General features: G+C 36.8%; 1 protein-coding gene across 6 annotated transcripts in view; it reads right to left on the reverse strand.

Moving 5' to 3' along the window:
• LOC132117969 (extracellular sulfatase Sulf-2-like) overlaps positions 1 to 18,259 on the reverse strand; it is a 164,053-nt gene that overhangs the window by 24,578 nt on the left and 121,216 nt on the right. For 4 of the 6 annotated variants that reach the window (XM_059527385.1, XM_059527389.1, XM_059527388.1 and 1 more), the window contains exons 4-7: positions 12,514 to 12,732; positions 10,177 to 10,416; positions 7,155 to 7,306; positions 6,613 to 6,782 (exon numbers count right to left, since the gene is read on the reverse strand). In XM_059527385.1, the coding sequence (XP_059383368.1) occupies positions 6,613 to 6,782; positions 7,155 to 7,306; positions 10,177 to 10,416; positions 12,514 to 12,688 (737 nt within the window). In that variant the 5' untranslated portion in view covers positions 12,689 to 12,732. Of the gene's footprint in view, positions 1 to 6,612; positions 6,783 to 7,154; positions 7,307 to 10,176; positions 10,417 to 12,513; positions 12,733 to 17,347; positions 17,514 to 17,592; positions 17,836 to 18,259 lie in introns of those variants that run through there. The other 2 variants (XM_059527386.1, XM_059527387.1) reach the window with 2 other exon arrangements.

Consider the following 18,259-nt stretch of genomic DNA (forward strand, 5'->3'; position numbering starts at 1 on the left):
CGACTAAAAAGACATTAGCAACATGCTAATTTAAAACTGTGGATTTAACAGTACAAGGAGTAACTATAAATATTTTATATAATACAGAAAATGTTTGGATAAAAACGATTTATTACACATCATTTAACGTAATGTTTGTGTCTAGGCTATGCTCTGTATTTCTTATTAGACTACCAGACTAGAATTAATTGTTAATTGAGTCTCTGGTGTGCTTGATGCGAGGAATGCTACATGCTACACAGTTCCTGCCTATATAGAGTGCTCCAAATAAGTCACATGAGATTCCATCATGGTTGAAATACGGCCTCAGAAGGCCTATTTAGACCGTAAACAGCATATTCTCTCACTCTCTCTCTCTCTCTCTCTCTCTCTTTCTCTCTCACACACTATGGTTTCATCTTCTTTATTGGTCTACATAAAATCCTTTTAATCCTCTCAAAACGCTCTTTCTCCCTCTCTTGTTCTTTTCTGATCATATTTTCATTATTCCCTCCATCATGGGAGTGATGGAGATGAAACAGGTGCAGCGGGATCACGCGGCGATGAGAACAGGGGGATTTTCCCACCGAATAATATACGCTCTCTGACTGTCTGTGAGGATTTGGACTATATCTCTGCAGTGGCCTTGCGCCAGTCTGAGGGACAGCAAGAGGGGTTAATTACATACAGCACTGTACGAGGGCAGTAAGCAGAGAAGTACAGGACTAGCGGGAGGCCATTATGGACGGTGGAGGGGGGTTTGCAGTGGATTGAACGGAGAGAATGAGGGCGGTCCTAGGAATTTTTCATGGGATGTTAAGAGAGAAGTTCTGGGGCATTCTCTCCTGACAGCAGGAGCATGATACATGCATATGAATGCATGTGTGGAGCACGGCCATTTTTTATGGCTAGAGGGGTGGAAAAAAGTGACATATTTCTTTGCAATATAGGTACAGTCAGACAGCTGGCGATGTTATAGAGGTGGATGTGAATCATAAAACATGTTTTATGAAGAGTTTGTGTGCAAAAAGAGACTGGACGAGCAAAACAGGAGCAAGTCTGTTTGTTTGTTTTTTGGTGAAAGCGAGATGACATCAGAAAAATAATAAAAGCGCATTAAATTCCAGACTCTCTGACTCGAGCAGTTACTTTGAAGGGATGATGGATGTTTATGTGAGTCATTAAGTGGGCAGGTTTGCATCTCCTGGTTTATATCTACTCTGATGGTGAATCAAACGCATGTTAAACTACAACAGAAAGCTTATCACATGCACACACACACAATGTTTGAAGAGCTTTCCATTTACTAATTAAAAAATGGATATCTATTCATCTATTTTGGGTTTCTTCTTCATCAGACAGCTTGAGAAAGCGAATGTGCATGTTTGTGAACATTCGGTCTGATTTCATTCCTGACGCCTCAGTATTTCAGGAAAGACAGTAATATTCATTGACAGTACTGTATCTCTTTGCTCTCCCTCTCTTTTTCTTGCTTGAATGCGAGAGAAATGGGAGTTCATGGTCGTGCGGTTTTGTGCTTAGAGACACAATGTCCTGAAAGCAAATCGAATCTGAGAGAGAGACAGACAGAGAGAGAATTTAGTTCATTAGAGGCTTTTTGTTTGCTCATTTGTGGTGTAAGATAATATATCTGTGTGTTTGCTGCCGGATGTATCTGGGGCATGAAATATATTCTATACAAGTACATTAATGTAAATCTTCAAGCTTGTTTTTTTTACAGTATGTGTTGTTTTATACATATGATGAAATATGTCAGTATCAGTGTTGGTCATCGTACTTTAAAAAAGTAGTTAGTTAGTTAGTTACAAATTACTGCTCCCACAATGTAATTGAGTTAGTAACTCAGTTACCACATTGTAAAAGTAATTAGTTACTCAGCAAAGTAACTGTGACGTTATTTTTTATGTTACATAATGCTATTATGTCATATAACATCTTTAATATATAAGATGTTTATATTAACTGATTGAAGAATAAAAACACTAAGTATTTTAGAATTTTTTTTATTTATTTGAACTAAACAGATTACAGCCTGGCATATGATATGGATAGAAATAAAACATATAAAAAATAAATATTGAAAATAAAATTCAAGTACAAAATTAAGACAAACAAATTTAAACTTGGGTAAAAAGAAACAAAGGGAAACCTGGCCATTAGTGCAAATCTCTGTTACTGTATATTAGGCCTAACGTTACTGCACAATGAACAGAACACTATCCAACTCTTATGGTGCGTTCACACCAGACGCAAATAGAGCGTCTGGCGCGAGTGATTTCAATGTTAAGTCAATGCAAAGACGCGAATAGACAACCTTCGAAAATCAGCGAAACACATTCTTAAATAGACGCTGTCTTTATAAATAAACTGCATATCTGAGTTTAAAACAACTACATTCTCGCATTAAATACTTTTAAAACTAGATTTATTTGCGCAAGTCGCGTCTGGTGTGAACACAGCATTAAATGAGCTTGTCTTTGGCTGTTATAACTGTGTGTTATAAAACACTCTTATTGTGGCAGAGAGCAGTGACCTCAAGTGCTAACATCTTTCTTTTAATGTTGGGGAGTCGTGGCCTAATGGTTAGAGAGTCGGACTCCCAATCGAAAGGTTGTGAGTTCGAGTCCCGGGCCGGCAGGAATTGTGGGTGGGGGGAGTGCATGTACAGTTCTCTCTCCACCTTCAATACCACGACTTAGGTGCCCTTGAGCAAGGCATCGAAACCCCAACTGCTCCCCGGGCGCTGCAGCATAAATGGCTGCCCACTGCTCCGGGTGTGTGCTCACAGTGTGTGTGTGTGTGTGTGTGTGTGTGTTCACTGATCTGTGTGTGTGCATTTCGGATGGGTTAAATGCAGAGCACAAATTCTGAGTATGGGTCACCATACTTGGCTGAATGTCACTTCACTCACTCACACTCACTGAATGAAAATGCATATTAAATATTCATTACAGTAACATGTTAGCATGTGTTGATGTGAGGTGGTTCATAAGATTTGAGTCGCTTGAGGCAGACGTGGATAAAGTCTTTTATCCTGGGCATACCGTGCATGTTACAGAAACATTCTTGCCTTTAATTCCCGGTACTTCCAGTTCGAGAACGCCATTATCGCTGACGCCGTCTTGTGTTTAGTGGTTGTCAGAGACACCCCTCGCTGCAGACTGTAGCGCGGTGACGTCACGTATGTACATCACGTATGTGTTTACCGCGCATGCGCTTGTAATTTGCATTGCGTGATGATGTTAGTTGTTTTCGCGTCGTGCGTCCATTAAAACGATGTGCATACTTAACAGAAAACTCTAATAAAATGTTAAAGTATTAAAGGAAATTAAGGTGTAAAAAAAGACTGGAAAAACAACCATGTTTGTTTCATCTGAGGTAAAATTATACTGAATTAAAGTTTATTCTGTAATATCTGTGTAGTATCTTACTTACAATATATTAACATTCTGTTGCACTTTACTTCACTGTGTATATTTTAATATTACACTTTAATGTCACCTTATATTTCTTATTGAGCTAGTCAAAATTACAACAGATAAAGTACAGTCGTCGGACCTAATAGTGCAGATGGTAAAACGTGTTTTGTTCACAATTTGTTGCAATCGATCTGGGTCCGAATTTTGACCGTTTTTTTCTACCTTTTCAAAATTCAAATCACATCAGAAAAGCATTTTTATCCATAAAATTTATTTTATATTTTAAATAAAAACGAAGGAAATAATCAAAAAGTTGTGAGGGAGGGCTCTATTGTCCTAATATTGTGGCATCAATTTAATAATTTGTATTAAAATTATAATTTACACTCAGTAATTATTGCATACTGTTTTTTAATGTACTACAATACTGAGGTGCAAATAATTGCCACTATTTGCAATAAGTAAAATAAATAGCAGAAAATCCTGCTATTTTAACATAGTATAAATAGAATCTATAGCCATTTGCACTAAGTGTATATAGCCACTGCCTTTCTTATTTTAATCTTTCTTTTGCTATGGTTCTTTTTTTATCTATTTTTTAACTATACATTTGAACATTTTTCTTTTGCTTTGGCAATTCTGCATGTGAAACATTTAAGCCAATAAAATAGTTTTAAGTTCAGTTGACTACATACAGTATATTTTCAGTGTCTGCATCCCATTTTATGCAAGGTGCCTCGAAAAAAACCAAACTGATGACAGTGATCTTTTTTTATTTATTTCAAAGAACAAAACAGAAAATATAATTTTATATACACATATATATTAAGACTAGACATGACAAGAAAAAAATAATCTGAAATTCACCTCCATCACTGATAAAACAATAAGTCAAGCAGTGACGTACATACGTGACGTCACGGCGCTACAGTCTGCAGCGAGGAGTACTTTATTCAACCAAACTGTAGTAACGCGACACTTTACATTCTCAGTAACGATAACAGCGTTGCAATGACGGGAAAAGTAATTAATTAGCTTACTCCGTTACTGAAAATTTAACTCCGTTAGTAAGGCCGTTATACTTAAACGCCGTTATACTTAAAGCTTTTTTGAAAAGGAGCCATTTTCAAATTTCTCTACTATCAATATTAACTACATAAATCAAAAAATGAGTGAAATGATGATATATGGATTCTTCTTGTTCCTGATTGATTTTATGTGTTTCTGACACAGAAATTAAAGGAGAAGAGTATATTTTAATATGCCATTTGCATGTTCATTCCACAGAAAAGTGTACAATTTGTCAGTTTTTTGAAGAATTGTACTTTGAACATTGTAAATTAAATAAATTTCACATGTACTTAATATTTAACTACCTTTTTGAGCAGATTTTCCTGAATCTGACCTCTGCCCAGGGATTTCCTGCAGAGGCTGAATCTATGAGGTTACCAGGCACAACAGTACACACGGAGAACTATAAAATGAGATTTTGAGATTACTTGATGTACACAGAGAGGGGTCCTAGAGATTTAGCAAATCCAGCTACCTAAAAACAACCACATCACGTGTAGACAGGATTTAACCTAGACTATGTGAGTGTGTACAAATATGCTTTTCATCATCATGCATGTTCTTGGCATGTGTGTGTGTGTGTGTGTGTGTGTGTGAAGAATGGCAGGAGGATTACAGACCCTGAGAAAAGCATAGACAGAGACAGGAAGATTTATCTGCTAGAGGGACAGAAAGGGAGGGATGAGATGAACGAAAAGAGAGAAAAAGACATTGAAAAAAAGGTCTGGTACCAGCTGGTGGCCAATTAGCAAGAGAGCAGGAGAAACCGGCAGAGAAAAACAAGCGTGTGTGAGTCAGTGGGTACATTAGTGTGAACTGAAGAGGACTATTTCCATTATAATATCTCTATCGAGTAGCACTTGAGTGACAGAAATAAAGAAAAGTGCAGTAAAATTTCTATTCACAATGTAATCAATGAATTCCAGCTGTTTTATCTCCACTTTCACTGACCCTTTTTATGTTTTTGTGTATGTACAAAGCAGTCCAGAAGTCTGAGACCTCAATTAATTGTTTTTTCTGAGCTTAACCTTCAAATAAAATGAACAATTACAACACAGAAACATTAAAAATAATAATGAATATAGCTGCAAGCAGCAATTAAGGTGCCAGGCACAACAGAAGCAAGCAAGGCAGCGAACATCAGACCAACTGCAGCAATAAATAAGTGAAGCCAATTTAAGATGATTTTTATTAAAAATGTAAATGTAAAATGTGATAGGATTTAATGGTTTATCATTTGACTAATAGGCGGTTACCAAATTGATGTGGTTTGCTCAGTTTGAAATGACAATAGCACGCACAAAGTTTGGTGTCAATATATCATAACTTTGCAGAGTTACAGCCTCAGATTTGTTTATGTGTTAATATTTTAATACAATTTTGTCTATCGAAATAAAATTCATAACTTTTGGCCAGCATGGTCTACAGATGATCTGAGTTGAATTTGTTGAATATCGGACCAACGTTCTAGGAGGGGTTTGAAAAAGTATGTTTACAAAGAAAATCTGAATGGCAGACAGGAAGCATGACTGATTATGGCATAATTTGTATCAATGTTGTCAGCTGACCTGAAACCTTTTAAGTACCTTCAAGGCATGGTGTTAAAGACACATATAGAGTTCTGTAACGATATGCTAATGCGTTTGTAAAATATAGCATTTTATGACAAAATTCTAAATAGCCAAAATGGCAAACATGATAAAACTGGGTATGGTCTACAGACACCAGTTTTTTTGTATTTTTATTTTTGGCCAATACGCTCAGAAATTCTAAGCAAAAAAAGCTATTTTTCATAGCTCCCTAACCACTAGATGGAGCTGTGCAGAAACTGTACCCTCAGGTAATGGATGTTATAACACACAGCAAGTTTGGTCTCAATACACTAACATATTTTTACAACTTTTTAGATTTTCTTCTATTGAAGCTCAAGATGCTTTTTGGATCATCCCAAATTATTCATGTTTAACACACACTGATGACGTGCAAATTGCAATGCAAATTTAGTGATGTTTTCATAAAGACGAAAAAGAGACAAATACAAATACTAAGACATTGTGCAATCAAGCAGTTTTTCAGATCAACTTTTTAAATGAAATGTCGTGCAATGGAGGTTTGGACTCACATGTGCTGTGAAGCGTTGGGGAAGGCAGTGGTGTACTGAGGGGCTGAGTCCTCCGGGCCATGAGGGGCGGCGTGACTGATCACCATCATGATGGGTCGGTGAGGGTAGATCTTCTTTGACATGCGGAAGTAACTGATGCTGTCATTGGTTATGAGATCTGTCAGGTAGTCCTACAGGAGTTACAGAGATCTGAATCATGAATCTACTCATTTAAAATATTTCAGTCTCAGTTATTCAAAAGTTTATTATGCACACACATTTAACCCACTCATAAGCAACTTTTCTGTTGTCACAGAGCTTGAATGTCTGCCCCTTAGATGAGACTGATGAAAACCTGACAAAAGACTGAACTTTGAAAGCGAGCCAATGAGAGAAAGAGAGTGAGAGACAGAAAGAAAAGGATCTGACTTTGTTATAAATCAGACTAACAAGAATATCAATCAAACTGTTCAAGAATGGATGAAGAAATGACAAGGAATGAAGAAAGATGATGGGATTTTAAAAGATAATGTTCCACTTCATTGGCCACCTTGCACACACACCTTTGAGTATTCAAATCCATGTTTCTCTCGGACACCGTTCCTGCACAGAGTGTAGTTGTAGAAGCGGGAATTCTTCACCATGGCGACCCACTCCTTCCATCCCGGTGGAATGTAAGTCCCATTATACTCATTCAGATACTTCCCAAAGAATGCTGAGAAAACACAAACACAAAACGGTATAGTTATCATAAAGAAAATAGAGTTTAAAGGAGAGCAAAGTAGAGCATTGAGAAGTATAATAAAGTACAGCAGAGTACTGTACACTGTAAAAAATCCAAAGTTGAGAAAACGTAAAAGTTTAAGGCAACCAGGCCCTGGAGATTTTGTTTTTATAGGAGATTTTTGAGTTTTCTCAACTTTTTGTTGTATAAACTGAAAACAACAAGTTGAGAAAACTCAAAAAATTCCTGAAACTGGTTGCCTTAAACTTTTAAGTTTTGAGTACACCAGAGTTGAATAGAGAAAAGAACAGAGCAGAGTGAAGAATAGAAGAGGGAGGTACAGTAGAGTACAGGAAAGTAGAATAAAGCTGAGTAACATGATAGAGTCGAGTTGAGTAAATCAGTAAAAGGGAAATAGTATCTCACAGTAGAATAGAAGAGTAGAAAAGTGTATACTACAGTTGAGTAGTGTAGAACAGAAAACAGTTCAACAGAGTAAAGTGCAACAGAATAGAGTAAAACAGCGTAGAGTAGAGAACGGTAGAGTAGAACAGTGTATGGTAAAGTTGAGTAGAACAGAACAGAGTAGAGCACAGTTGAGTATAAGAGAGTACAGTGAGGAAGAGGATGGAGTTCAATAGAGTATTGTACAACAGAATAGAGCAAAACAGCATATAACAGAGTAGAGGTGAAGTTGTGGTAAATAGAAAAGAATAGAATAGAGTATGGAGAAGATCAGAGTAAGGAAGAGCAGTATAGAGTACAGTAGGTATGATAAATAGTCTAGAAGAGTAGAATTGAGCAGTGCAGTACGCTGTAGAGTACAATAAAGTAGAGTTAACTTGTTCTACTAAAAATACATTGCACATTTAAAATACAGTGGGCATATAGACAGAACCTGCATGTAGAGAAACAGAAGACAGAGATACGTGAAGATGGATGAACATTTGTGTTGGAAATGTTACATTAGAAAGGATGTTGGTCAGAGCCGGTCTCTCTCCTAGAGGAAGTGTGCTCTAATGGATCACTGTTACCACTAAAAGCCTGACTCACTGCCAGGTGTGTGTGTGTGTGAGAGAGGCGCAACATTCACAGCTGGTCATGCTATGTTTACATGCACATGGTAGTTTTGCATGATGTCTATGTCACAAACAGAAAACATCACACGCACACACGCACACACCACCATACATCCCAAAGGTTTTTAGTTTAATGAAAATCATCTGTTGAAGACAGATTATGTCAGTGTTCGTTCAAGAGTCTGTGATAGTGTGTTTGAGTGTGTGTGTGTGTGTGAGACCTGGGGGCCTGCCACACCGAATCTCTGGTGAGAGTGTGTGAAAAACCCAACTGACACAACTCTGACTGATGAAACAGCTCACAAATGAATGAGTGCTCAATCTATTAAATTAATTTGACATTCATGTCAGGTTGTTATTGTAAGGAAGAGTTATGTGCCATGATGCTTTGGTGTCTATCCAGAGTTTTTCAGATGGAAATCATCAAAAGCTATGAGGATATGAAAGTGTGATCTTAGAGCCACAGCTGCTACACTCTGATTAGGCTTTAATCTAGTCCAACAATGAAGTTTACGCTATAAAGATATAAAGAGCACAACTTCGCTACACTCCTCTACTTTAGGCGACTCTATTTCATTCCACTCTGCTTTTGTCTACGTTACTCTGTTCTACTCTATTTTAGTATAGGCTACTCAAATGTATTCTACTCTAAACTATGTTAGTGTATTTTAATCTACTCCACATTGTTCTACTCTAGCCTACTCATCTGTATGTTATTCTCCTTTATTTTAGTCAAGCCTATTCAAGTCTATTTTATTCTACTCTATGTTAGTCTGGTCTGCATTAATTAATTTTCTCAAGTCTATGTCACTCTATTCTACTCTATTTTGGTAGAGGCTATTTTAACTTATTTTATTTTAATCTACTTTACATTTTTATACATTAGTCTACGCATCTTGAGGCTATTCTCCTTCACTTTAGTCTACTCAACTCTACTCTACTCTACTTTAGTATATTCTATTCGTCTTTAATCTATTCTACATTATTCTATTGAAGCTCTTGTATTTTCCTTTATTATAGTCTAGTCAACTCTACTCTAGTACATATTACTCTACTTCAATCTAGTCTACATTATTCTACTAATCTCTACACTATTCTGTTCTACTCTGTTCCACTCTACTTCAGTATATGTCACTCTACTTCAATCTATTCTACATTATTCTACTAATTTCAACTTTACTTTAGTATAGTCTACTCAACTCAACTCAATTTTTAGTCTACTCTATTTTAGTCTAGTCCTCTGCTTTAATAAACTTTTCTCAAGTGGATGTTACTATATTCAGCTCTGCTAGTATAAGTATTCTACTCTACATTATACTCATGTCTACACTTCTGAAGGCTATTCATCTTTACATTACTATAGTCTAAAGACTACTTAACTAGTACTTAATTAGTCTACTTAACTCAATTCTACGCCACTTTAGTCGACACTACTCTACTTCAGTCTACATTATTCAACAAATTTCTAGGTTATTTTCCTTTACTTTAGTCTACTCCTCTGAACTCTATTCTACTCTTCTTCAGTCAATATTACTCTACAATTGTCTACATATTTCTAGGCTGTTTTTCTTTAATCTACTCAACTCTGTTGTACAGTCTGTGCTACTGTACTTTAATCTACTCTACTCATCTCTAGGCTATTCTCCTACTTTACTCTGTATTAGTCTTCACTGTTCTATGCTGTACCCATAGCTCTACTGCACTCTACACTACTGTACTCCACTCTACTTTACTAGTTTAACCAAGTAATCCTTCCAGTGTGTGTTTGTGAATGATGTCCACCTGTCCTGTAGCCAGTGCTGTTGAGGTAAACTCCAAAAGTGCGCGGCTCATGTTGGGCCTGCCAGGAGGGGGAAGAGCAGTTCTCGTTGTTGGTGTAGGTGTTGTGGTTGTGGGCGTATTTCCCCGTCAGCATGGAGGAGCGTGACGGACAGCACATGGGCGTGGTGACAAATGCATTGGAGAAGTGCGTTCCACCCTGTTCCATGATCCGCCGGGTCTTATTCATGACTTGCAGGGAGCCTGGATGAGAGAGAGAGTGAAAGAAGATCTGTCATATATTACTCAAGGTGACATAAAGTCTGCTCTACTTCAAAGAGAACTGGCTTCTACTTTTTCTCTTCCTCTACACAACACTAGACATCGACAGGATAAAGATATCAGTTCTTTCATTTATTCTATTTGTGACATCCCAGGATTTAATAGGAAATGTATTGGTTGTTTGCATCCTGGGAATTCATGTGACACCAGCAGCATGTGTGTGTGCATGAATGTGTTATGTTTAGAGATATTTGATACAGTCTTTATATTCATAAGTCACACACTGTTTATTAAAAGTCTCAATGACATTATGTACAGGAAATGAATGCTGCTCTTTTGTACACTATTTATCAAAGAACCCTAATATCTTCAAATAGAAAAGAGTTCTTTTAAATTATAATGATATTTAACAATATTTCAGTTTCCACCAATAAAAAAGCAGCACAACTGTTTCTTGAGCACCAAATCAGCCTAATATGATGATTTCAGAAGAATAATGTGACAATGAAGACTCCTGTAGAGTAATGATACTGAAAATTCAGCTTTGTATCACAGTAATAAATGATTGTTTAACTGTATTTTTGATCAAATAAATACAGCCTTGGTGAGCATAAGAGACTGCAAAAAGCCAATTTTGCAATTTACAATTTCAGTTTTAAAAAGCCCATTTTTTATTATAACTTATGGGAACAAAGCTCAGTGAACCCACACAACCTACACCCTGATTGGCTCAAATTATATGATCAGAGACAGGAAGTCTAATTCACTTTGGCCTTTTCAGACAGGATAACCACACCTCTACAGGTTCATGCAGAAAGGTCAGCACATACAAATGTGCACACTGCAAAAATACTCTTTGCCCTTCACACACAAAGGTCAGGATGAATGGACAATATTGTATAAATCATCATTCACCCAGACAAGCACTCAAGAGGAAACGAGATGAGACTTGGACAGTCATCTCTCTGCCGCATCCATAATTACAGCTTACACACGCATGTGTGTGTGTGCATATGAAATCAACACTGTCCAGTGCTGAGAGGAGTGGGGACTTTCCTTCCTAATTGAATCACTGTCTTCCGCTCTGACAAAGCCCAAGATGTCTCTTTTTCACCACATAGAGACAGTCTGTAAAAAATAAATGAGCTCTCACACACACAAACACATTCAACACAAGCAAAGGCTCTTTCAGCATTAGCTCCATCTTGTACCTGTAACCCTTTTAGACTGAGAGATCTTATTTGCTTTCTAAACAACGGCTTTGTTTTTTAGGACCAAATGACATGGGACTGAGAATTTTTTTTATTTTTTTTAACAAATGGTTAGCTCAGGTTATACTGGTTAAATACATAGAATTAAATAAAGCAGTAGAAATACATTACTGTACAGTAGCTTTTTTTAATGTTTTTAAAGGAAATCTTTTAAGCTGCATTTATTCAGATAAAAAAACCCACTAATATTTAGGAATATTATTTCAACTTAATATAACTGTTCTCTATTTCAATATATTTTAAAATGTTATTTATTCCTGTGCTGCAAAGCTGAATTTTCTGCATCATTCCTCCAGTCTTCAGTGTTAAACGATCCTTCAGAAATCATTCTAATATGCTGATTTGCTGCTCAAGAAACATTTCTGAATATGAATAAAAATTCAAAAGAATGGCATTTATTTGAAAGCATTTACTTGTATCATTATGAATGTCTGTACTGTCATCCTTGCTGAATAAACGCATTACAAAAGCATAACAAAATCTTACTCACCCCAAGTCTATTTAAACAATCTGACTCTAAAATCTGATTGGAATAGCTCTCACTGGAATCAGTGGATGATTTGAACTAGTGTCTTTTATTATATTGCGGATGTAAAGCATGTCATCATGGTTAAGGGAGTTTTAGGCATTCCAGTGCATGCTGTGCCAAACAACATCCCTGAAACATTTGAAGATGACTGTAACATATGGACTCTCACAGCTTATTGTTTTATTTTGTCTCCAAAAACCCAAGGATGCTGAAGTTTCTCTTTGAGATAGCTTGTCATAAATGATCCTAAAGGTATCCGAGTGTTCTTTTTCCACTCACCTAATTCAATGTCCTGGTCATCAGTGAGGATGAGGATGATGTTGGGACGGATGTTGCGCCGGTCTCGCTGGAATCGAGGTTTCAGTCTCTGATTGGACTGGAAGATGGAGGCATGAGCCACCGCCAACACGGCCAGCAGCACCAAGAGCCGGGCCGCCAGCCCCTGCGTCGCCATCTCAGGGCTCCTGCTCACTCTATACTGACTTCACCTTGTGGCACCTGTAGGGAGAAGATAAAGAGGTTGTGTCAGCATGTGGTTTCGCCAGAGAGATCTTATTTATGGTAAATTATTAATGACCTTAATTGTTATAGCTGTAAGTTAGGCCTATATATAAACATGCAGCTTCTCTTGCACTTAAAATATTACATGAAATGTAGGCTACAGCATGACCTGGACGCAAAGATAAAATCAACATAAGGAGTCAGCTAACAAAGTTCAAAATATGGTATGCAGAGCAGAAGTGCCACAAAACAGGATTCAGATTCATAAATGGTACAGAAAAAGTTAGATGTTGGATATAATGACAAGAGATGAGATGCCACATTTTTACAGACATCTGGACTAACTTAATAATTTGACATTTATTAGTGTTCTGCTCTAAACTCTTGGTACACTGTACCACCAATACTTCACGTTTTGCTCAATAAATATCACCGCTCAAGCTTAGAGGCAGAGGAGAAACTTTCACACTGTACAACGAAGAACAAAAATACACTATATGTACAAGGCCACTGACAAGAAAGTTGTTTAGTAACTACCTTTCAGAATTGTTGATGATTTGAAAAGTCATGATGAAATGTTGAAATTATGACAACAAAAAAAAGTTAAATTATAAGTCATAATTATGACATTTTGCAATTTTGTCATAATAAAGTTAGTAAAATATAACGTTATAGTTATTGTCTTTTATTTTAAATTTATTATAATGTCATAACCATACCTTTTATGTTGAAATTTTGACTTAATTCTACATTTATTTGTATAATTAAATTTCTTTCTAATTTCTAACAAAGTTTTGCATCATATTTTTTAGCCTTTTAATCACAAAATCTGAGATTTTGACAGCAAACTTTACCATATTTTTTAGTTGTTTTTGAACGCTACTTTTCTAGAATAAAATTAAAAATAAATAAATGTAGGCCTATACAATTTATATAAGGCATCTAGCATCTAGTTATATAAGGCATCAATTTTATATTAAATAGAAAATGCATGCAACTCCAAAAATAAAATACAAAGTACTGATATTTATATGTAACGACAATAGTGAATTAGACACATTTTTTCCACTTGCAAGTGTCTGTTCAGTCTATTTGCCCCCCAAAAACCTTATTTGGGTCCTCTGCAGTGAGTTTATAAGATTAAAAAATACTGCCCTACAACTCAACTCAAGTTAAATCAAACCATCGCCTTTCCATAATGAGAGATGATGAATCGTGCTTGGAATAAGCTGCCTCTCTCATTGAGTTTATATTATGGTCGCCATCTAATTTGAGCCCAGTGAATTAGGGTCTTCATAAACACACACACACATGCAGTGTCTAGGGTAAGGCTTTTATTGATGCACAATGCTGTTTCATGCACTGTAATCATTTCTTGAGCATGAATAATTTAATAGGATGGAATCCCCTTCTCAGCTGCTAATCTGTACTGGAATATAAAACCCCACCCACTGCTACCCACCATGAGCTAAATACACCCACCACGCACACAGCAGGGACTAATCTCAAACCAGGGAGGGTCTGGAGAGCATAAACAAGCGGAGGAGAGCAAGAGAGCGATAACCAGAGGAATCAGGCAGAGGTGAAGAGGAGTAGCATGAGCTGGAGTGCTTGAAGATGTCACGTCTTTGAGTCAAAGAGCAGATCCATGCTGAGAACATCACTTTCACTGAATTATCACACACAGCGACTCTTTAATATTGTAATACTCCTCTTTGTGGAATTCAAAGCAGCTCATGTCGCTTGTTTCTCATTCTGCCACGCTGTGGTTGTTGCTGTCTAGGTGCACAGAGTAGGAACTGACAGTCATGCTGTCGCCATATAAATATAATAACTAGTCGCTTTATTATAGTGACGTACCTAAGTTAAAATTCTGGCTGCTATGGTATTAATTTGTACTTTCTGGTTAATAATTGATAAATGGCTGGCATTAAAATTGTATACTATTGTATACTTGATTTGTTTTTAAAACAGTTATAATTATATAAAAAATTAGGCATTATAATGTACAGTATAAAAAACTACATTACAGACTGTAGCTTTCAAAAGTTAGTGGACCCTAAAGGAGAAGAACAAATCATTACCTTTATTTCGATAATGCCAAAGGGTAAATAACTCATTATCCATCCCTATATACATCAGCCTGCATAAATCTCCGAAAAGACACTGGGGTCCGAAAGAAACTTAATTCAAAGCAGGAAATAAAATGATGACATAAAATGATTAAGAAATATTTCAGATTCTATTTCGAATGGTTACTAATCATAGAAGTCAATTTGTGACACTGATCATATGACGGACAGATGTTCTTCTATCGAAGCTTCTATTATAATCCCTGGATCTTCTCAAGTCATGCTGGAGAACAAGACCATCAGGTTTCACACAAACTTGTGGAGTTGAGCGTGACATGCAGTACGTACTAATTATTAACATTCTGATATTCACATTATTTTACATTCAACTTTTCACTGTCACGCTAAAATTAAATTGAGTTCAATTTGAGAATGCTAAATCAAACAGTTTCCACAAGTGGTCTCAGATCGCTGTGTGTCAATCTGTACAAATTACACTTGCAGTATTCGTGTCTGTAATGTATGTTGAGGATACCAGGAGTATATTCATGCCAAGACAGCTGTGCGCCTCAAGAAAAGCATTAAAAAAAAGGAAAGGAATGAAAGAGCGAAGAAAGCAGATACTAGTCTCCGAGGAGACAAATTACAAACCCCTTTAACCCTCCGAGACATTAATACAACCACACAAACATCTCCGTCTACATTCAAAACACTCAGATCCACAACCTCATTCATGTGCACCAGCATTGACACAAAAATATTGTCAAAGACAATCATGCAGAAATTGTAAAATAATGTTATTCTTCACATAACCAATAGTGTATTGACAAAAAGACATGTCTTTGATGAAACGCTCACTCTTTGGTGCTCTGCATGCTAGTGTACCGATCGGAAAGAGCCTTTAGCACCTCGAGAACCATTGATTTCAGTTACATTTCTGTTATATTTATGGAAAGTCACACTGACTTTTGGCAGATTGGACCAGGGTGGTCAAGGTCCACAGAATATGAATGACAGCGTAGCATGATTTTTAATAGATTCTGGTAAATTATAAAGCACATGATAGAGTCTAATAGGTAGCTTGCGCTCAGTCATTTCGCTTTTTCTATTTTCGCTCTACGTCTCTCTTATTTTACGACGCAGATAAAATTAGCACGAGGAATGTCCAGCTGACATGACTGACCCTTCCATGTGTATTCGGAGTAAGATTCATAAGATGAATCAAAGAAGGTTCTCAAGACACTTGAATGACAAAAGGACTTTAACGTTTATTATTTTTCCTGTAGTGAAGTGAAGACTGATACTACTGCAAACCATTTCAGTTTCATTCCCTCCCCTTGGCTTTTGTACATTATACTGTACACTTTATCTGCGTTTCTAGAGATTTCACACTTATGGCTGCTTTTGTCCGAAACACAATATACGGTTACCCAGCTCATAGCCACTAGAGAGAGAAAGACTGACACGGTCTCTTTTACTGCCGGTCCTCACAGGAACTGTAAAGACAGGGGCTTTATTCGAAGATTATATACAAAAGAACAGGATACACAGAACACTGCTATTACTGTTTGAACAGAGACTTTTGAAGCATTTACTCTACCATAAACAAAAAAATGGATGTGTAGTTTACTGAGAGTAAGGTGTGTTTTTACACAATTCTATAAACACCAATGTTCAAAAGTGTTACTTTTATAATTTACATACTCTAAACTATTCTTCAGCCAAATCATATAGTTTGTGGTCACCAAGCAACACAGCAAATAGGTGCTTTATTATAGTATGTGTGTTTTTGGGAGTGCGTTTATAGTACAGAATATATGAATATGGCTTATCCAATAAAAATTTAGAGCAATAACTATCCATTTTATAATCCAAAAATATAATTTGAAAAAATATATATGATTTTATATCAGCATACACATTAAATTATTTTTCATTCCACCTTTTTTTAGGAATATGGATTTAAATGTGAATTTGAATTCCAGTTTGAATTCTATCGGAATTTGCATGTGAACTGTGAATTCAAATTGTAAATGAAATTGGATACAATCATGCAGCACATCTGAACTGTATTACACTTTTAATTTATATATACATCTAAATTGTTTCTGTCTTTGCATTTCAATTTGAAATCTGGATTTAAATGTCAACTGTGAACTCAAATTGTATCTGAATTTGGATGTAAATATGCAGTATGTAAACTGCATTCTGATTTTGATTGAAATATAAATCCGAAATGGATCCGTTTTTGCATTTACATTCGAAATCTGGATTTAAATGTCAACCGTGAACTCAGATTGTAACATAATTTGAATTGCATTTGGGTTTTGGTTAAATTATAAATTTGAATTGCATGTGGATTTCCATTCAAATTTAATTTGGAACTATATCTGGATTACCATTTAAATATAAACGGAACTGTATTAAGATTCCCTTTTAAATTTACATTTGAAATAGTTTTAGAATTAAACTAAGTTTGAGGATTTAAGAGGCTAAAATACTAGAAACTATAAAAACGGAGCAGAATTTATACAACTTACTAGCCTGAAGTGAGCAGAATCTGGGTTAATGTAGAGTCCCTCAACAGAGGCACAAACCCCCAACTTCACTTTTCAGGAAAACACCTCTCCTCCACTCGTCTCTCTGTGTCCCTCATTCTAAACCTCCTTTCCTCTTCTCTCACCTCCTCGCACAGAATCTCCTGCTTGTTATCACTGTCATCCCTGTCTCTTTCTGCTCTCAAACACCTCTCTCTCACGTCTCGTTCCCTCAGTTCCGCGAGTACCTCATGGTGTTGATGTCAGATGCCTTGGTCTGTCTCGCTCAGCGCAGCTGCTCATCCCACATGGAAGCAGAAATATCCAGATATGGAGCGCGAGGGCTATGGGACCATTTAATGGGATCCTTGATAACAAGATACGGTGGTAACACTCCATACACAGCACTTCCTCATCTGTCTCTGTAGGTCACTGCGCTGTAGCTATATCCCTCTCTCTCTCTCTTTCTCTCTCTCACACAGTTGGAGTTGCTCATGTGCGCTCCTCTCTCTTCACTTCTCTTCTCCCCCCCATCCAGGCTCTCTCATTCTAGCTTTATCGCAACCCCTCTCTCTCTTTCTCTCTCTCTCCTGCTTTAATTCTATTCCCACTCGTCTCTTCTCCTCTCTCTCAGGATTGATGTGTTGTAACCTTGAGCTCTGCTGCTTTCAATTTATTGTCCCTCTCACCCCCGTCCCATCTCCCATCTTTGGTAAGGGTTAACGGAGCATCGCGCCGTAACAAAACCGAGGACGAGGGTCCCATCTGCGTCCCGTTTCTGCTCCGCCGACCACGCTGCTCTGCATACAGGCACATTCATTTACATTACATTATATTAACAAGCACCTCAAATGAAAGCTCTCGCTGTTTATATTTACATGAGTTCTAAATGAAAGCCCGCCACATTTAAATTCA

The sequence above is a fragment of the Carassius carassius genome, chromosome 37 (genome assembly GCF_963082965.1).
Source record: "Carassius carassius chromosome 37, fCarCar2.1, whole genome shotgun sequence".
NCBI classification, from domain to species: domain Eukaryota; kingdom Metazoa; phylum Chordata; class Actinopteri; order Cypriniformes; family Cyprinidae; genus Carassius; species Carassius carassius.